Here is a 22,517-nt window from a genome sequence, read left to right as displayed (position 1 = left end):
TGGCTCTTGCTAACAATTACCTTGGAAATTTTCGAGCACCAAATTATGAAGAGCTTGTGGACAACATGTTGAAGAGTTACCAGGCGTTCTGTGATCGAATGTCACTCAAGATACATTTCTTCCATTCTCATCTGGACTTCCTTCCACACAATCTTGGCGATGTCAGTGATGAACATGGAGAAAGGTTTCACCAGGAAATTGCCATCATGGAGACTCGATATCAAGGCCGATTCAATCCAAACATGATGGGCGACTACTGTTGGACTTTACAGCGTGAAAGTGATTGCTCCTACAAACGCAAAAGTAAAGTTCAGAAGCACTTTTAATGTGATGTAAATAAAAACTTAAAGTTCATATTATTTTTGGAGATTTACATTTTTTTCATGTGATGTAAATAAAAACTTAAAGTTCATATTATTTTTTGTGACAATAAATAGACTTATTGAGACTAAATCAAGAAATTCGCATGCTCTAAAGATTTTTTCCACACATGATGTACTACGTCAAGGTTACGTGATAGCGAAATTTTAAGGTCAGATTCGGATTCGTGGGCACCAAATTAGTTAGAAACAGTTGAAAATAAGTCAGAACCAATTTGGCTGTTGATCAGTGTTATGATTGGTGTAAATCATGACAACACAGCAACTCAAGTTCAGCCAGGTCATTATCCTCAGTTTAAACAACCCCGTGCCGATGCGGCAACGTGAGGTGAGGCGAACCACACTCATTGTAAAAAAAAGCGATTCTTCACCATCGACTGATCGGTCCAAAACCAATATTTAGCAGGATATCTCAAAAGGTTGTGGACTCATTTGGTCGAAGCTTGGTGGACAGGTTGGGTGCGTGACAAGGATGAATCAATTTGATTTTGGTGAAGATTCGAATTTGGATCTGGATATAAGATTAAAAAAAATTTAAGTGCTTCTTTGCCATTGACGACATGGCATGATATTTCAAAAACGTTTTATGGATTATGGCAAAACTTGGTGGATGAGTTGGTTCGGTGACGAGAACAAACTGATTAGATTTTTGTTCAGGTCCAAATCCAGATCTGGGCTATAGGTGAGATACAAAATGTAAACTGTTCAGCCTGGCGGAGGTATGCGCTCTACCGAGTGCCGTTGTAGTTCATTTGTGCTATCATTGCAGTAAATTTGTCAGCAGTTTGCATCTAAGATCTCTCCTTAAGGAATTCCTGCTCAATTGTCTTCTTCATTATGCATCCATGCTCCTGTGCCTTTTTTGCCCCTGTCTTCCCAGTAAAATTGTCACTTGTTTTACGTGCTCAGTATCTGCTAGCATGACAACATAGAACAGATGGTCAGTTGACATGTTTTTTAAAACTTTTAATGCTTTGAATGAATTCCTATCTTGTTAGCTTTGCTGTTTTATGTCTGCAGCTGCAACCTGCTTCACACCTTCTCTTCTGCACTCCCATCTTTTTGCCCTTTGCTTGTTTTAATAGTCTTTGAGAAATGCATTGGTCTTTGCTGCGCTCCCATGTACCCTCGTGCTCTCCTTTCTACCTTCCCATGCTCTTCTGCCAAGGTTAAGTCCTCCTGGAGATCCACCGGATGGCTTTGCCTCCAGGACGTAGATATGCAGTTGGATTTGGCGATTTGAAGCCATGTGAAAATTTCCTTCCTGCTGGTGAAATCGGAGTCGGCTTATGCACCGGGAAACAGAACGCTAATGGACAGGAATTTCCAGCAAAGCCAAATAAGTGTTTCTGATATCTTGCGAGATAAGACTTGTTTTTGTCGCTTTTGGTGCCAACCGTTAGATCTCTGTTAATCCAGGGTGCTGTGCTTGTTTAGGAAATATGTTTTCCTTTATAATTACTTCAATTAAACAATCGTGTAATTAGTTGAATTTTATTATTTCGACTTTGAGTTGAACAAATTGGCTTATTTTGAGACACCCTACTTCCTTATTGGGGCTGGCAGGATAGATACTTTAAGGTAGCCTGGGTTTGAATATCAAACCAGTTATAAACTGCTATTCTGGTGTTTCACATCCAGATTGATGCGTTGAATCTCAAATCTCACATCGTTCATGCCATTCGTCCATTGGTGGAAATTGATGATCCCACTGTGTTTTTTGGGAAGAGTAAAAGAGTTATCGCCGACGCTTGGCTTAATAGTTAAGGTGGGTGGCTAATGATCTTAAGGTACTAAGTTTAAGCCCCAAAATAACACCAGGTTGGTTGACTCAGCTTGTCATCCTTTGAGGTCGACAAAATGAGTAACAGCTTCCTGGGAAGTCAGACAGTCGAGTATCCTGTGTCGGGACGGCGACTCGTCCACTCGTCCAGGTTTGTGCCCCTTAGCCAATGAAACGGCCTCGGCAGCCTTTAGTACCTGATGGTGTGAGGAGGAACATCCATTAACAATTTCCATATTTCCTCTGTGAATGACTGCTGGGAAGGAATGGCAAACCACCCAGTATAATCCATGTCAATAGAGCACCGATCCTCTGTAAACTGTGTCTGTGGCACATTGTCCGTTTGAATTTCCTGCAGTAAAAGGTAATATATGAAAAAAATTCTCATTACTGAGTGCTATAGTGGGGTTCTATTTGCCAGTGGCTGCATTTTGAGATTGAGGGCACGTATGGAGATGAGTAAAAGGATGGTTTAAATCAGAATCCAAAGATGACGTGCCAATCTCTCATGATAACTTTTCAAATGTTTCAGGCTCACTTCATGTTGCCCAGTTAAAAATAACTATGAGGGACCAGAAACAAAGACGATACTATTTTGGTCTGTTTTGCTTTTGAATTTTTTTTTTTTCTTAAACGGACGCGCCAATTTCGCATGAAATGTTGGGAATAAAAAAAAAAGTCCAAATGGATCGAAAAATAGGGTCGCTTGTTCGTCTGCATACCGTGCCGCTGCATAAGAGTGTCTTTGTTGGGGTGTATTTTAAGAGGTCCACGTTTGTTGCTTTAGAAAATATATTTGTGTGTGTGGGTGGTTAGCCTGGGTTGAGAAGTGCTGCTGTGCCCCAAACCCACAATAACTGTGTTCAACCGGTCAATTTTGCTACAAGGCCGAGAGCACGGTGTGATTTTTGCAGGTGTGGCACGGCAGACATCAAAGGCACACTTTTTGTTTCATCATGCGCGTGCAATCGTGCATTCGCAATGATCCCAGAAGATTGGATCAAATTAATCGCCTTTTATAATTCCAGGGAAGATGTGCACTATTAGAGGTAGTTAATGTACAGATATCCTTTTGAACCATAAATGTACATTCCATGTTCTTTACCTAGAGGCATGACATGTCATGTCATATGGAAGATGGCACAGACTGACACTCCAAACCCACTGTAAAGTTTTGCTGTATAATCTGATCTACATTTATTTCTTTATTACCTCCACCAAAGAAGGTGAATGGAGGTTATGTTTTCACCCCTGTCTGTCTGTCTGTCTCTGTCTTCCTACCTGTGAACAGGATATCTCAAAAAATTATGCATGGATTTGGATTAAGTTTGGGAGACGAGTTGGTTAGATGACGAGAACAAGTCGATTGGATTTTGGTTCATGCAGATCTGACCTATCGGTGGGATATAAAACATAAACTGCTGAACTTGGCGGAGGTATGCTCTCTACCGAGTGCTGATCTAGTTAGCCCGTCCCCTCGCGCAGCAAGAGGCAGGATTTGGCAATCACTTCTGTGTGTCTGTCCGGGCTGTAACTTTTTTACCATTTGAGTTTTGTCATTAAATCTCCACCAAAGCCTTACTTTGATAATACGGAGAAGACATTAATAATTTTATCAAAAGGTTAAAGGTCAGCATCACCTAAAATCATCAGTTTTCATCCCATTGACCTGTTATATTTACCATTTGAGTTTTGTCATCAAATGTTCAGCAAAGCTTTATTATGAGAATACGCAGAAGGCAAATTAATAATTTGGTCAAAAGGTCAAAGGTCAGCATCACATAAAATCATCACTTTTTATCCAATTGACCTGAAATTTTAAGAATTTGCATATCGGGTCACTGAATTGCTTCACTAATAAAAAGGTAGAAGTTGATTATTTTTTAGATCTAAAGCTCAAAGGTCAGGGCTGCATAAAATCATCAATTTTCATTTTGTATTTTAAAAAAACTGTTTTCATTATTTTGATCTTGCAGAAGAAGAAGAAGACACCTGAATACAAATGGACGTGGGCTTTGCATTATCAGATGCTTTCTAGTAAAGTTTGTATCCCTCCTCACTCAGTTTTGACTTCTAAATACCAGAATGCTTGCCTGAACATGTGACGTTTACCTGGCTGTACCGTGTGAAGCTAATGTTTTGAGATTAATGGATGGAATCAACAGAACGTAAATTTAAGTAAGGTAACTGCCGTGGAAAGCTAGGAGAAGTTGACCTTTTTTGGGCGTTGACCCTTCGTCGGAGCAAAACAAAATTACGTTATCCTTCAATGTTAAGACTAGTTTTCCATTCTGTTTGGTGATTGGTGTGACCTGCTGGCAGTGATTTTGTTGTCGGCGAATCATTTTATTTTCAGTACAAGTATTCTTTATGTTGTGCGAGATTGGGCTATCTTCAGATGATACATTTTCAAGTGTACTTGGTCCGCTAATTCATGTATTGGCGAATATAATCAACCAAGATCTTATAAAAAAGTAAATTTAAACGTAAGAGGACACGTTTTTGGCCCATATTCCCTGTGTCATGTCCACACCCAAGCGCTCACCCTCTACTGCATGTAATACTAATATAGATGATGCAATACAGGGAATTTGGCTCGTGTGCCAACACTCGGGATCTCAATGCAGATAGGACAGCCAACTTTATGTTCCCATGTGAATGACTGCATGACCCAAAATTTAACACCGCAAGCTGGCATCTGCTCAGAATAACAGTTTCTAGTCGAATCCAACACCAACGGAGACAGCAATGAGATTAGACGGCCCGCCCGCCATGGCTCACTCTGACAAATGAGCAATCCTGTCGCCCTTTTCCAATTCATTAAAGAAATGTTCCTTCTTGTAAAATAAATAAAAACATGACATGTTGAGTGTTGTATGAATGATTTGAAATATAACTCAACAGTGCGAATGACTGTTGAGTAAAACGTGTTTGTGTGTGTGTAAATCTTTGATATTTCTAATTTACTCCTTTACTATCCTACAAAAAGTGATTTAACTTTGGATATCCACTTAGGTATTGATGGAATGATTATGCTCCCTATCATAAATGTGTGTGCGTCTTATAACTCCACTAATTTCTACAATATTTCGGTTATTTTCTGTCAAATAGTACGATTTATCATTCGTGGATGACAGGGTGGCCTAGAGGTACGCACACTCGCCTCTGAGCTGTCTAGCCTGGGTTTGAATCTCGGCCCAGCTGTAAACTGTTGTCCCGGTGTTTCTCAGGCAGGGTGATTCACCAATGTGTGTGCCGTCCCTCGGTTGTACGTTAAACTCGGTGTCCTGTTAGCAGTTGGTGGATGCATGTTAAAAATGCCACAGTGTCCTTTGTGAAGAGTTGACGAACTATCGCCAGCGGCATGAACAAATTACAAATTCCTGCCCTTACCTTAGTCGAACGTTAGGCATATCCTGGATGTTCGTGAAAAACCTGGGCCAAGCTTCTACTAGCCAAATAAGTGTGGATTGATATTAACCTTTTCAACTTTTTAAACATTCTTTTCATGAAAACAAGGAGGGAACTATAGGTTTGCTCACTGTCCATCCGTCCGCCTGTCCGTCCCTCCTGTGGTTTTCCAGACTTCCCCTTTAACACATTCAACTGAAATTTGGTACACGGCTTTGTTATGATAAGTCACAGAGCACCTTGGAGTTTCAGGTTGTTTCGTCAATTTTTCACAGAGTTGTGCCCTTTTTGGACTTTTTGGAAAATATCACACCCGTAGGGGACGTGCATTGCAAAGCAATTCTCGTTCTTGTTTTCTTTCCTTCGCCTACATCATTCCATCGAGGTTTCGGGTCACTCTGTGCAACGCTACTGACCTTCAAACATTTCCAAAGTTATTTTCCATGGTTCATTTACTGCAGAAGCGAATAATGTATATATGTTCATGCTGAGTTAGCATAATTATGCATATAACCCTTGTTAAAAATGCCTATGATTTTTATAAAGACTCATGAGCACGTTATGTAACCTCGTGCCCCCTCTCACTTCACATTTGATACGTTCCCCATCCCTCCCTTTCCTTCCCTCTCCTTACAACCTCCTCTCCCCTTTTTCATCCTTTCCTCCCTATCCCTCATTTGGTCCATTCGTTACCCTTTTTGCCACCCCTTTGCCCTTTTTGCCTCTCTCTCTCTCTCTCTCTCTCTCTCTCTCTCTCTCTCTCTCTCTCTCTCTCTCTCTCTCTCTCTCTCACTCTCACTCTCACTCTCACTCTCACTCTCACTCTCTCATTCAAGGTCGTTCTGATAATGTTTTCACATTTGTCTTTTGTATTCTAATAAACGATATGGAAATGCATTTTGAAATGTTTGTCAGTTAGTGTGTTTCATCACCTTTTAAAGTGCACTCAAGGTTTTGACGGATCACTTTGAGTGTTTCTGGGCAAAGGAAAAACATTCCAGAACACAGTCTCTTCGGAGATTACCTTAAGCCACCTATCCTGTATGTTTATATTGACCAACGCTTCCCCTTTCCAGAGCAGGTCCTCTAGTGCTGAAAAGGTTTATATTCCTGATGCAGTGAGTTCTGTGTCTTTATTGGCTCTGTAAGCTCCTCGATGGACTTCCGTTCCTGATGTCTGTCTTTTTTCTTAATCATGACAAGTCTCTTGCTATTGACGTTCAGTTGTGAGCCTTGTCTCAACCACAGTGACAAAGTAAAGGAAATTTGTTTTTCATGGATTGGGTTACTCGAACTGGGACCATGACTAACTATTAAGGTCCCACTTTCACCTCCATTCAACCACGGTGCACCCGCATCCTCGTATGCATATCCAATTACGCACCTTGTGTTTGTTTTACTATGTCAGAACCTCCAGAGATTACATCACAATTTTTGCCATCTATCTTGGCAATGATGAATGGTCCAGTATTTGGAGGGTCTCAGTGGAACATGGTACAACATGTTTTGTACTGAAATTGATTTTGTTTAATTGATGTTTAAGTTAAAATGTAGCGGAGCTGATTTAAACATATTTTTCTTATCAATGCTAGTCTGATGTCGGGTTGTGGGTTTTATTTATGAAATACAATAATGATCATATATGTATACATATATATCTACTATATAACTATTAGAGAGCTGTTGGTCTGTCTGTGTGTTTGTGTGTGTCACCATTTTTCTCAGAGATTGCTGAACGGATCTTTGTCAAACTTTCAGAGCTTCATTAGTGAGTGCCTGTGAGTGTTTTAGGCAAAAAAAAAAAAGTTCGTTTTTTTGGATTTAAAAAAATCACTTGATAGTGCCTAAGCCTTTTTGATAAATGACAGTTATATACAAGTACACATTCGCATAAATAAATACAAAACAATCACCAGACATTTTGACACAAATAATAAAACAATTCTGGAAGCGGTCGAAGTTGGTGGTAAGGCTTCATCAATGATCTCTCTGACTCTCTTGAAAATCCTCTCTATCTCTTTGCTGACGACTCTACTCTCTGTCGCTCCATTCCTCATCCCTCAGATCGGCAGTCTGCAGCCTCCTCACTCTCTGCAGACCTGGACAAAATCACAGACTGGTCAAACAAGTGGAACATGTCTTTCAATCCTGACAAATCTCACACTCTTACAATGTCTCTCCGAAAGGACCGACTGGACAACCCTCCCATCTACTTTCTCAACAATCCTCTCCAAGAAGTTCTGTCGCTCAAGCTTTTGGGTCTCACTATCTGCCATGATCTTTCTTGGGAAAACCACATTTCCAAGCTGGCCTCCAAAGCCAGTCGCCGACTGGGCATCCTCCGTCGTGCGAAGTCCTTCCTTGGCACATCTGAGCTCCTCACCACATACAAGGCTTTCATCCGCAGCTCAATGGAATACTGTTCCCCCCTCTGGGCTGGTGCTCCTGCCTCACACCTTGCTCGGCTTCACGCTGTTGAGGCCAAAGCTTTCAGAATCATTGGAATCTCCTGCGATGTAGTCAATGCCGAGCGCCTTTCACTCACTCACCGCAGGCAGGTTGGTGGTCTTTCTGTCTTCTACCGACTCCTCTCCGGCCTTGCTCCCCCAGCTCTCTCTGTGCTCTGTCCCCCCAATATTCCTTCAGGTCGCACAAGATCTGCCTGCAACCCTCTTCTGGTTAAACTGCCAAAGTCTAGGCTCTCTGCTCACCTTCACTCTTTCATTCCCCTTTTCTCCCGCCTCTGGAACAAACTCCCCCACTCCCTTCAATCCCACTCCTCCCTCCAGGTCTTTAAAACAGCTGTTCACCACCATCTCTTATCTTCCCCCATCGAAAACCTTGATCTTTTCTACCCCCGGTAATTCACCCCAGAGTCCTTGCAGTGTTCATATGTTTTAATCCTCTCCCACCTCCCCCCAAGTCCTCCCGATGTCCCTGCTCTCAAATGTTGTGTTTGTGTCCTTCCCCCTCTCTTTTGTGTCCTTCCCCCTCTCTTTTGTGTCCTTCCCCCTCTCTTTTGTGTCCTTCCCCCTCTCTTTTGTGTCCTTCCCCCTCTCTCCCCATCTTGTCTACCGCTCCCCTTGTTTTTTGTGTTTTGTGTGTCGGTTTGTCTTTTTGTGTGATTAATGTTAGCTCTTTCACGAGCCTCGATCTTGTATACAAAAAAAAAAAAAAAAAAAAAAAAAAGGCTTATTCTTCTTCTTCTTTTTCTTCTTCTTGAACGTCATCATACTTAACTCATCAACGTGATGAACGGTAAATTCAGCAGCATATATTCAACAAAAAGGGAAAATGATGATTTGACATTTGTGATGTATTCTGATTTGGATGTAATTGCTTTTCCATTATATTTGCCTTCATATCAAATATGTTAGTTTCTTTTTCACGGGAGCAACGCCGGGTACTCCAGCTATAAACGCTTATATACTTTAATCGGGGTACAAATACAAATACAACTTTGTCTGGGGGGTAACATAGGCTATGTGGCTGTGGCCTCATTCGAGGGTGTGGGGGACTGGGAGAGGGGCGAAAATTCTCTATGTAAATGTGTACCGTGTAGCGTCACCTGGTGATGGTGGCAGAGGGTATTACAATTTCCTATTTTTACCGAGGCAACACAGGTTATGAAGCACTCTTTGCATGGGAAAAATTTTCCTCCTTCTCTTCTCCCCCCCCCCCCTCCCCTAAAATGGAGGGGCCTGTCAAAACCACCCCCGTCCCCCCCAAAGATGTATATGTAGTATATCTTTCCCCTCCCTCTCCCCTCACCTTCCCTCACCCTTTCACTCCGAGTCCCCACTCCCTTCCTCACCCCTCCCTCTCCTGCTCCCTCCCCCCCCCCCCCCCCCAGTGCAACGCCGGGTACTCCCGCTAGTGTATGTGTGTGTGTGTATATTTATGTATGTATGTATATATATATATATAAAATATAGGCATAACCACAGTAGAGTGTGGCCATTGTGTGACACAGGTCAATAAAATTGAAAATTCATCAGCAGTATCTGTACATGCTTTATATGAAATATGAAATATTGTCAAATATTGTAAAACAAAATCCCAACAAACCTGTTATCGTTTTTTTTCCAAAATTGCTGTCAATTGAAGATGTTTTGAAAAAACCTGCATCATCTGTTAACCTTGTCTGTCAAATGTCCTGTTCGTTACTTTTCAAATATTTTGACTTTGCTGTAGAGTCCGACTATGAGGAATAAGAACTTTTAAGTTCTGAATTAAATCAAACCAGCCGAAGAAGTTTTCTTTTGTTTCATGTTTGGTGTGTGTTAACTACTTTAGTGGAACTATTCGTGATATCTAATGTTACTGTCAAATGTACCGTTCGTTACCGTGCTTTTGAGGAGAAAGTGTCATGGAGAGACGAGCTTTTTCTCAAATCAACATGTTTTCATGGTGTATGTATGTATGTGTATGTATGTGTATGTGTGTGTGTGTGTGTGTGTGTGTGTGTGTGTGTGTGTATATATATAGATATATATATATATATATATATATATATATATATATATATATATATATATATATATATATATATATATATAACTGTAAGAAATAGTAGAAACTCCACAGTACGAGCAGGGCGTATCATTTGCATTGAATAAATAATCGTTCGATTAAATAAGACGCGGACGTAGCTTCAGGACGTCGATCTTTAATTGTCGACAAGCTTTCGACCAACAAAGGTCTTCTTCTGAACTTCCGTTGAACTTGGGGCCGACTCAGAAGAAGACCTTTGTTGGTCGAAAGCTTGTCGACAATTAAAGATCGACGTCCTGAAGCTACGTCCGCGTCTTATTTAATCTAACGATTATATATATATATATATATATATATATATATATATATATATATATATATATATATATATATATATATATATAGTATATATATATATATATATATATATATATATGTATATATGTATATATATATATATGTATAATATATATATATATATATATATGTATATATATATATATATATGTATATATATATATATATATATATGTATATATATATATATGTATATATATATATATATATATATATGTATATATATATATATATATGTATATATGTATATATATATGTATATATATATATATATGTATATATATATGTATATATATATATGTATATATATATATGTATATATATATATACATATATATATATATATATATATAACATATATATATATATATATATATATATGTATATATATATGTATATATATACATATATATATATATATATGTAATATATATATGTATATATATATATATATATATGTATATATGTATATATATGTATATATATATATATGTATATATATATTGTTACAGACACGACCCTGATGTTATGGTGGGCCGAGCGGAATGGCCGCCGTGTCCGCACAAGTTACCCGATTATGCTCGAACGTTGACTAAGTCGCACTATGCTAAATCAATGATGGAAAAGGACACAACGGCTGGGATTAAAATGACACGACACAAGGGTTCAGTTCTCAAGACCTCCGGAGGAGGTTATATTAGGGCGGAAGGTCAGATTACAGGAATGAGAGGGACAGCATAGAAAGATAGGCACTTAGACACACTTATCTTATTCCCGACAGACGACAGATAAACGGGACAAGGCTGACTCACACGGGATTGATGGCAAGGAAAGGCGGGTAGTCGATGGCTCAAGGTGCACTCTTGGCTCAGGGCAGAATCGACCCGGTCCAGTCCAAAGATGCGGGAAGGTCACAGCGCTCGGAGATGGTGACTTGTCTGCTCAAGCTGGGGGCGCATCTGACGTCACGTCCGGTAAGTCGCCGCGTATATCCGGCGGGGAGTGACACGCCCTCGGCTAGTTAGCTCCGCCCCAGATGGAATCGGTCCGCCCTTCTTATTGGGGTGCGGGGGGGGTTACTGGCTCCGCCCCTGACGAGGAGCTGACAGCCAGCCCCTTCGTGGTAACCCCGTGGAGCGCATGGGCAATGGCGGCTAACCACGCCGGTGTGAGGACGCACACTCCCCGCACGGCGCGCCGCGCCCCTCTGTTGTTGTAGTTGTTGTTGTAGTTGTTGTTGTAGTTGTTGTTGTAGTTGTTGTTGTTGTAGTTGTTGTTGTTGCATGGGGAAGATGGGAGGAGGTAAGGGGAGGTCCTAAACTCACTACTGGTGCCATACAATCACATTCTGGTGCAACGAAGAGTCAGAATTAATGGAAACGAGTCCTTAACTGACATAGACTAAGAATAACTAGCAAGATGTCCGAAAGTTGTCTACGTGAGATGCGGTGGACCTGGGCACGACATTTAATGGGGGAAAAAGGGGAAGGTCGGTTCTACAGAGTGTTATTTACAGGCAATGGGACTAGGGAATGGGGGATTGGGGATAGTTGGGGAGTATTGGGGAAATAGGGGAATATTTACAAGCGGATACGGAGGCCAAATTCCATATCCGCAACATTGCACCCTTCTCTACCCTCGGGGCGTCCCGACCCGATAAATTTTTACCTATTTTAGTGTGGCACTCAGATGTAGTTCCCTCTACTATTAACTCTACCCTGAGTGCGACAGTTTTACAGATGTTCACAAATGAGTAAATATGTCCCCCTGCGACGTTGCACCCTTCTCCTCACAGAAACACACCCACAGGATAACCGAATCGCGGAAAGAATTTGCAAACTAAACATACAGCCGGTAGGGAGCATTATTTACAAGACTACGCTGATATTTACACTACGATCCAGGACCTGTTTTTGGAGGAACACATGCAGATGTTATGCATAGAGAGAGCACGCATGCCAGCATCGATACACCAACCCACGAGTGCTCTGTGGCCTTACGGCCTTTAATAATGTGCAGAGCACCCCTTCCAAGCATCAAAAGCACCACCCCATCACACAGTCAGCACCATCCGGTGCAGTCACCATTGTTCATTAAAATAAAAATAACTTCAACAACCCCTAACCCTGCAGGTGTCTCTTGCTCTTCGTGTGGTGCACTTGGCCTTCTGGCTTCTTTCAAAAATAAAGAAAGGCGCCAACCGCGTCCATTTCTTTATTGTGGCCTTCAGTGGTGTCAACTAAAAGTGGTTCACCTGTATGGCATAGGTGCCACGTTGACCCATAGGTCCATCCACGCGTGGTGCTTGGCCGCAAAAGAACTGCGGTCCATTGTGGGTGGCCACCAACATTGCGGTCCATATGGTGTATCGATCCAGGCAGCAAGCAGCGAAAGTGCAGGCCCACAACTGCGTAGCCAGCACCTCTCTCTCCTCTCTCTCTACCCCAAAGCCAGATCCTCGGAGGTGGGAGACAAAAGAAGCAGACAAGTGAGTAAGGTGGTAAGGGCGCAAAAGTGCACGCAATACAAGATGATGCACACTGGGGGCACATGGGAACCAGGTGAGACAGGTACGTTCCTATCGTACGCCCCCCCCCACCAGGTAACCTACATGGCCCCTCCCTTACCCCTTACTGTATCCACAAAACACAACACTACCCATAAACATCTACTTTACAAATCAACAAACGTCCCTACTGTCTTCCCCGTTCCTCCCATAAACCAAATTCGTCTTCTCTCCCTCCTAACCAATCAAATTTGCCATTTTCAACTCAACATCATAATTTGCCATCTCCAACTCAACATCAAAATTTGCTATCACCAATTCATCATCAGTCCCTCCTAGGGAGGGAGAGATGGAATCACCCCAATGTCTCATCCACGTCGTGATGCGTCTCACAAATCCTCACAGCAATTCTCATTTCTGCAACACAAACAAAGAAAACACAGGTGTGGAGTCATCATCATCACCACAGGTAAGTGGCTGCGTATGGTGCGACAGGTTCATCAATCCTAACTATTTCCTAAATGACTTTAACAACTTTACACTACCCGGGGTCTTTCTCCGGCCAAACCATTGGGCCCTCTTACACTATGGGTTCTAAAAACCAATTCCCATTGACCAACTGTGGTGCTTTTCAATTTGGGGTCTCACTCCCCCGATTCATCTCCCGGTGCCCTCGCACAATTTCTGGGCCGCGACGTGTACCTCTCCCAGCGGGTCTACCCACCTGCACACCTCCACCACTGCAGTTGCCTCCGAGCTTACCTGCTCCTTACCCTAACCTAACTACCTGGGGAAGGCCCTCTGGCGCTCTCCCCACTCGGTGCCCTCTCTGGCACTGGGCTGCCCGATCCACACCCGGGATCCTCAGGTACCCACTCACAACTACCGGCTCCCAGAGCCCACCTGCGGCCTCACCTGGCCGACATCCTCACAGTGGTGGAGTGCCCAACCAACTACACACACTAACAGGCTACACGCCCAGCCATTTCCACAACACTAATGCACCCATCCAAATACCATTCTGTCACCCGCACCACAGATGCCAATATCTAACCACAATTTACCTATACCCTCTGCCTAACACTTACACTACCCGCCCCGGGTACTCGTGAAAGGGGTCCACTCTTCCCCCATCCACACCTTCGCACCATGCACACCACTCCGTACCACTTACTTCAACTCTCTCCACACAACTGTACCTGCACACCTGTGCTCTCACACCTGGTGCCACCTGCACCCTTCTCTCCCCAAGCGCATTCACGCTGATCCACAACACTCATTACTCACACACTGCTCCACACACCTGTCCAGTTGCACACCTGTGCAATCACACCTGTTCGATCACACCTGTTCAATCCTCACCTGTTCAATCCTCACACACACGGCATCATCTCAGCTAACTACTCCCCTCTGAAACTTGCGCTTCCCAGTCGTCCCTTTAAACTATTGCGCTCCCTCGTCATTATCATCCACTCTAATCTACCTGCGTCCCCACTACAGGTATCAGTCACTAACTAAACTTAACGTTACCTAATGTCATCTTCTAGGGCCCTAACAATATAACCTAACCCACCCGGGCTAGTTTTCACCGCCATACACCCCATAAGCTATTGCTCCTTTGCCCCCCACCATGGGAAGGGTGGCAGGGATGCCACCCTTACCCACCGGGCCCATCGCTCACTACCAATTTTGCACATCAAATTTCAACAAATCAAAAATTTGCCAATCACTACCCATCATCTGCCAATCACTACTGCCAATCCCTTGCCAATCATCAAATTTTGTTTTTCTCTAATTTTGGGTCCAAAACACTAACCTCATCACCCAGTCTACTCACTAATGCCTCTCGGTGCGCCAATTCCTGTCCAAAGCCCGGCTTCGTAAAGCCAAGCCATGAATGCGGGTTGTTCTGTGCCAGCGGCTGGATGCGTCCGGCACTCGGTGCAGGGACGGGGGCTTACCCGGGCCGAGATCCCACGCACCATCTCGGCGTGGAGCCATCCAATGTCCCGATCTCGACCTGCCGGACTGCCTCAACAAAAAGTGGTCGCCATGACGACCCTTTCTATCGGGCTGACCGCTCCGCCTAGTGGAGCACGGACGCGGCCGTTCAAAGAGAGACCCAGCACACACCGAGGGCCCGATTCGGCTAAAAGTCGACCCAACCTCTAACCCGGTTACCGTCGATGCTTCACCTGGGCGCTTACACCCCGCAGCCCGTTCCTTGCTCACACATCCAGCCGTTCCCATGCTCCTCGTACCTTTCCTTACACATCCAGGTACCCTCATTCCACTCACAGCCTTGGTCACACACCTGACCACCGAACACTTTGGCACACATTCGTTGGTCGCACACCTCACCAACACACCTCTTCGCACCCCCTCCTCGGTCACCTCCTCTGTGACAATCACAGGTGTGCCCTCATTCGCACACCCAACCACGTGCCTCACCACCAACTCCAGCGTGCATTCCCACTCACGCTCTACCATTCCAGGTGTGCATCCTTCCATCCCAGGTGTACATCCTCGCTCACCTGTCACAACCAACTCGCTCTCCTTGTCACTCTCACGACTCTCACCTCCATTCTTGACAGCGCACTCACCCTTACTCTTGACAGCGCACTCTTTCCTCATGCACCCGTCCGTTACACACCTTTCTCGCGCACACTCTCCCGTTACACACCTTTCTTGCGCACACTCTCCCGTTACACCCTCTGTAACACTCACCACAGGCGTGCATTCTTCCTTGCCTTTGACAGCGCACTCTTTCCCCATGCACCCGTCCGTTACACACCTTTCTCGCGCACACTCTCCCGTTACACACCTTTCTCGCGCACACTCTCCCGTTACACCCTCTGTAACACTCACCACAGGCGTGCATTCTTCCTTGCCTTTGACAGCGCACTCTTTCCCCATGCACCTGTCCGTCACACACCTTTCTCGCGCACACTCTTTCGCACACTCTCCCGTCACACCCTCTGTAACACTCACCACACCGCGCTTCCATGTGCCCCCTCGCACACGCGCTACGACCGACTCACTCTCGCCAGCACCCTCACTCCTTGGCACGCACTTTTTCCTCACACACCCCAGAGTCTGACTTTCTTGCACACCTCCTTTTTCGCACACCAGACCTGTCGCACACTTCACCAACGGCCTCTCACGAACACCCGGGTCCATCTCGACCCCCAAGCTTCTTAAATCTCCTGGCGCATCATACGCACGACCATATTGGTCACCACTTACACCGGGTCCTCTTCCTCTTCGCTTCTCCTCCATCACCTGCGAATCCCTCATCCGGTTAATGAGCACATCATCACGATCCAAACACAGACTTTGGACCAATTCTTTTATCTCCTCTTTTATCTCTTTCTTATCCCCTCTCCGTCGCTTCTTAATTTCGCTCACCCCTTCTTCCACTTCTTCTAATTTCTGCTTCACCTCTTTTATTTCCCGGTACGTCTCCTCCAGCTCGTCCTCCAAGGTTACCTTGACCGTTTCCATGTGCGTCCTCACCTGCCGGTCCTTCGTCTCCATTACCTCTATCACCTCGTCCAACCTCGTTGTCAGTCCCTCACGTACCATCTGACATTCCCTCTTCGTCGCTATCAAGTCGTTTTTTATGTCGTTTTGTGTCGCTTTTAACCCTCCTAATACCGCAGTGTTCCTTTGAACCTGCTCCGTTAGTCCTTTTTGTCCCTCCGTCAGCTGTTCCACCTCCTGCATCAGGTCCTCTATGCCCCCTTGTAACTTTACAGTCCCCTTTCTCACCTCCTTCTCCATGTGCTCCTTACAGTGCCTCACCTCTTCACGCACTCCTCCGACCTCCTCACTCACTCCTCTTCTGATCTCCTCTCCCATCACTTGCATCTCCTGCCCCGATGCCACCCTCATCTGCTCCATTTCCTCCCTGTGAGCATCCAGTTTGGTTTCTACCCCCATTCTGACCCCCTCTATCTGCTGCCCCATTTGGTTAACTTCCCTTTCCGCTTGGTCCCTCATGTCCCTCAATTTGCCTTCCATCCTGTTTTCTAACCCCTCTAACCCATTTTTCACTCCCTCTATCTGATTCTCCTGGGCAGCCATTCTATTTTCTACCCCCATTAACCCATTTTTCACCTCTTTTATCCCGTTGTCTAACCCCTCAAATTTGTCGTCTAACTTCCCAAATTTCTTGTCTAAACCCTTAAAATTATTGTCTAACCCCTCAAATTTGTCGTCTAACTTCCCAAATTTCTTGTCTAAACCTTTAAAATTATTGTCTAACCCCTCACTGGTACCCCTCGCTTCGTCCCTCATTACCCCCATTTGGATTTTCAAACCTCTAATTTGGTCTCCCAATTGCTCACCCATTTGTTCCATAAGGGCCCTCATTTGCAACATGAAAAGGTTCGGATCCACCAGGGGCGCTGCCACGGTCGCGGGCGCGGTGACCAGCGAGGCGCCATTTTGCGCACCCGCAATGTCGGGCGCAACGACGCTAATTTGTGCGTCTGCTTCCCTCGCTGCTTCGCTCTCCTCGCGTCCCTCAATTTGGTCCTGGACCGACCCTGCCTCACTCTCCTCTACCGGACCCCAGCTGTCTTGATCCGCCATAGCGCGACTTTCAAAATTCGGGTTTTTATTTTCGTAAAACAAATTCAAATTTCGCTGTTATAATTTCGAGCGCGTAAACGCGCTCCGGGTCCAATGTCACTCCTCGACACCAATTCTTACAGACATGACCCTGATGTTATGGTGGGCCGAGCGGAATGGCCGCCGTGGCCGCACAAGTTACCCGATTATGCTCGAACGTTGACTAAGTCGCGCTATGCTAAATCAATGATGGAAAAGGACACAACGGCTGGGATTAAAATGACACGACACCAAGGGTTCAGTTCTCAAGACCTCCGGAGGAGGTTATATTAGGGCGGAAGGTCAGATTACAGGAATGAGAGGGACAGCATAGAAAGATAGGCACTTAGACACACTTATCTTATTCCCGACAGACGACAGATAAACGGGACAAGGCTGACTCACACGGGGATTGATGGCAAGGAAAGGCGGGTAGTCGATGGCTCAAGGTGCACTCTTGGCTCAGGGCAGAATCGACCCGGTCCAGTCCAAAGATGCGGGAAGGTCACAGCGCTCGGAGATGGTGACTTGTCTGCTCAAGCTGGGGGCGCATCTGACGTCACGTCCGGTAAGTCGCCGCGTATATCCGGCGGGGAGTGACACGCCCTCGGCTAGTTAGCTCCGCCCCAGATGGAATCGGTCCGCCCTTCTTATTGGGGTGCGGGGGGGGGTTACTGGCTCCGCCCCTGACGAGGAGCTGACAGCCAGCCCCTTCGTGGTAACCCTGTGGAGCGCATGGGCAATGGCGGCTAACCACGCCGGTGTGAGGACGCACACTCCCCGCACGCCGCGCCGCGCCCCTCTGTTGTTGTAGTTGTTGTTGTTGTAGTTGTTGTTGTAGTTGTTGTTGTAGTTGTTGTTGTTGTTGCATGGGGAAGATGGGAGGAGGTAAGGGGAGGTCCTAAACTCACTACTGGTGCCATACAATCACATTCTGGTGCAACGAAGAGTCAGAATTAATGGAAACGAGTCCTTAACTGACATAGACTAAGAATAACTAGCAAGATGTCCGAAAGTTGTCTACGTGAGATGCGGTGGACCTGGGCACGACATTTAATGGGGGAAAAAGGGGAAGGTCGGTTCTACAGTGTTATTTACAGGCAATGGGACTAGGGAATGGGGGATTGGGGATAGTTGGGGAGTATTGGGGAAATAGGGGAATATTTACAAGCGGATACGGAGGCCAAATTCCATATCCGCAACAATATATATACACATACACACATATATACACACACACACACACACACACACACACACACACACACACACACACACACACACACACACACACTTTGCATTTAATATGGAATTTTTTTTTTTCTTGACGGGTTTACTTTCTGAATTCAGTATATCAATCTGGTGAGTTTCTTTTACCCTTCGGTGATGTCTTTGTTGAAAGAACCATGTCACTGATTGTCTTTCGCAGCAAGAAGTCAATAACAGGATTATATCACAGGTGGCGTGACAAAATGTAAGGGCAGGTACATTTGACGATTGGCTTCACAATCGGGTATATAAGGGTTGTTGCGTTCTGTATTAGTGGAAAACAACTGCTGCACGTCTACAAAAGTTATTGCCGCTTCCTCTGGAGATGGTCCGTCAACTTGACAATGCTGTTTGTCATGGAGTGGTGGCTTTACGAAATTACGGCATGAAAGACCGTGCTATTGCTCGGCAGTATGGCACCACTCAAGGTCAGGTGTCAAAGATCCTGAAACGAAATGCTCAGAGGGGTGTCCCTACTCCAATACCGAGGCCAGGACGTCCACACAGAACCACAAGGAGAGATGATCACCAGCTGCACCGGTTAGTCTGCAATGGCCGTACCAAGTCAGCTAATCGGCTTAGGGCTGAGTTGCAGCAACTGACAAATGTGCCTGTATCCAGAAGGCTAGTCAACCAACGACTGGTTCAAGCAGGCTATCGTGCCAGGCGTCCCCTGAGAAAGCCACGCCTGACCAGACAACACAGCCAGCGCCGATTGCAGTGGGCCAGAGAGCACCGTCAATGGCAGCCAGGACACTGGAATCACGTGACCTTCAGTGACGAGTCTAGATGTCTGGTCTATCGTCAAGATGGCCGCGTCCGAGTGCGCAGACAAGTGCATGAAGCCCACAACGAAGATTGTATAGTGCCAAGAGTCCAAGCTGGAGGTGGTGGGGTGACCGTTTGGGCTGCTGTTCATGCAGGGGGCAAAACTGACCTGGTTGTTCTGAATGGAAACCTGAACCAGTTCAAGTACAGGGTCATTCTGGAAGAAACATTGCTTCCATTTGCTCGTGCATCCTTTCGAGGAAACTTTGCCTTCCAAGATGACAATGCACGGCCTCATCGTGCTCGCATGATCCAACAATTTCTTGCTGACCGTGGTGTAGAGCATATGGAGTGGCCTGCCATGTCCCCGGATATGAATCCGATAGAGAACTTGTGGGCAGAATTAACGCGTCAAATCGACAACTTGGACCAGCAGCCTACCTCTGTGCGTGAATTGCAGCAGGCTATTGTCACTGCATGGCAAGCGATTCCTGTCCAAACCTTGTCAAATCTTGTGAACAGCATGCCTCGACGTGTACGTGCTCTCCTGAATGCTCGTGGGGGTTACGCGAAGTACTGAACTGTAATTTTACTGTCCGTAATCCCAGTCATAATTTAGCTTTTGTTTTTGTTGAAATTTTTTTTGGCTAATGTGCAAAATAAAGAGATACTTCTGGAAAACGTACAGAAGTTTAACACAGTACTGTCCGTGAATTGAGTTCGATATCAGTTTACATCACTTTCAAGGATCAATTTATTTGCTTCGAAATGTCAAATGTGGTTTTTGTTTCTTTTAAAGGTCACATTAACAAAATCTGGAATAATTTCAACATAATTCCAATGAACTTTTGGTTCTATGTCATCTTGAAAAGTAAGTTCACCCCCACAAAAAAAAATTCCATATTAAATGCCAAGTCTGTATATATATATATATATATATATATATATATATATATATATATATATATATATATACAGTATATATATATATGTATGTGTGTGTGTGTGTGTGTGTGTGTGTGTGTGTGTGTGTGTGCGCGTGCGCGCGCGTGCGTACGTGTGTGTGTACATATATACATATGTCCTTGCCCACCACTCCCACCTTCCCCATGGTGATCTTATGTGAGGTAAATGTCTGCTTGAGACATTACAGAAATATTCCTCTTTTTACCTTGCATGTCATGAAACTGTTTCCATCTCATTGCTGAAAACCATGACATTGGGAATTCTTATTGCGAAAACTTCTCACCTGGGATGGATGGGCCTTGCTGACCTTGATCATATCTGTGAACCCCACTGTTTTTGCACACACCCCACAGGATGAACTGGACTTGCCCGAAAAACACCAGGAGGCCATGTTTGCACTACCAGCCGAGAAGAAGTGGCAGATCTACTGCAGCAAGAAACAGGTGGGAGGGCTCGCTGACCACGGCTCACGGGGATTAGTTCATTCTTGGGTTCACTGCATCTCAACCTGTACTTTCTTGAGGCTGCTCATTGTGCTGAGTGCCTCCTTGCTGCTATTTCATGACCCATGGCTAACACCGCATACAGGCTTCCAGCAATTAAACCACCTTTGACTGTTATGGATGATTGTGAAATTGACTCGCCTGGTTAAAGTGAAACGGTTACTTTTGACTGCTTACACTGACATCTAATTGTATATGACATCTGCCAATGCAGCTTTATTTTCTCTTGCGGTGTAAGAGTCTTTGCTTTTATATTGATTTTTAAACTGTGCACCAGAATTATGAAATTTAAATGGTTAAAGGATGTCATAAAGTACATGTGTACAGACCCCTTGTAAATACTCCTATCTATGGAATTATGTATTAGATAAGACCGTAGATGGAACAAGCACTCATAATGGTAAGCAACATCATCGTGCATATATAGAGCACCTTTCATGTCTGACAGGATGGTACAGCAGGTAGTATACTTACCTTTCATGTCTGACAGGATGGGACAGCAGGTAGTATACTTACCTTTCATGTCTGACAGGATGATTTAGGAGGTAGTGTACTTACCTTTCAGCTGTCAAGGCTGGGTTCCATTCCTGACCTGACTTATAAACTGTCAGACTGGTACTTCACAGGCAGGCTGGTGCATCATAGAGTGTGCCGTCCGTCCGATAGATGTTTAGCGTGCGATCTCTCTGCTCGCATAAGCTGGTGAATGTTAATGGTTCCATGGTGTCTTTAGTGGGGAGTCGGTGAGTTATCGCTGGAAAAGAATTCCAAATTCCTGCCCTAATCGACTCCGTCAAATGTCAGGCCTGGCCAGCCGGTTCCTGAAAGACTTAGGCCCATCTCACATGGTACATGAGCTCATATTTCACACATGCTACAGATTCTGCACCCGATGCTATTGTTTGGGATATTTTGTGACATCGTTTAGTAAGAAGGAGATTCTTGATGATACGCCTCAAGACACTTTACAGGTAAAAAATTTTTTACTTGTAGAACAGAAACAAGGAAAAGAAAAGATAAAATCTGAAAAATGACTTTTTTACAATAAAGGTGAGTTTGTAATCTGGAGGGGCGATGCACAATTTGATCTCCATTGGAGAGTTCCAGAGCTTTCGAGCATAAGATCATGTGATGAGGACAGAATGTTGGGTTATGGGGGAGGTTACGGAGTGGGAGATTCATTAACGAGATACCCGCAACAGTCCAAAGCAGCCATTTTTGATTTACGCCTCTGTTGATGAAGTTGCCGGAGGCATTATGTTTTTGGGTGGCCCGTCCGGCTATCTGTCCGGCCATCCGTGCATCCGTGATAGGTGTTCATTACCGCAATACCTTCAGAATGGATGAGGGGATCTAAGTCAAACTTTGTTATACATACAAGTATATATAATGATGTAACGATAAACGGATTCGATTATGGGGTCAAAAGGTCAAAGGTCAGATGATCTATTCAGTAAAAATTATGT

The 22,517-nt window shown here is 44.6% G+C and overlaps 1 protein-coding gene across 1 annotated transcript in view; it reads left to right on the top strand.

The window, feature by feature from the left end:
- LOC137435052 (disheveled-associated activator of morphogenesis 2) overlaps positions 1-22,517 on the top strand; it is a 320,317-nt gene that overhangs the window by 107,782 nt on the left and 190,018 nt on the right. The window contains exon 3 of the mRNA XM_068128440.2: positions 20,902-20,991. Within this exon, the coding sequence (XP_067984541.1) occupies positions 20,902-20,991 (90 nt within the window). The remainder of the gene's footprint in view (positions 1-20,901; positions 20,992-22,517) is intronic.

Source organism: Myxine glutinosa, chromosome 9 (genome assembly GCF_964187855.1).
Source record: "Myxine glutinosa chromosome 9, kmMyxGlut1.1, whole genome shotgun sequence".
Classification (NCBI taxonomy): Eukaryota; Metazoa; Chordata; class Myxini; order Myxiniformes; family Myxinidae; genus Myxine; species Myxine glutinosa.
This window is presented reverse-complemented; position numbering and strand designations above follow the sequence as displayed.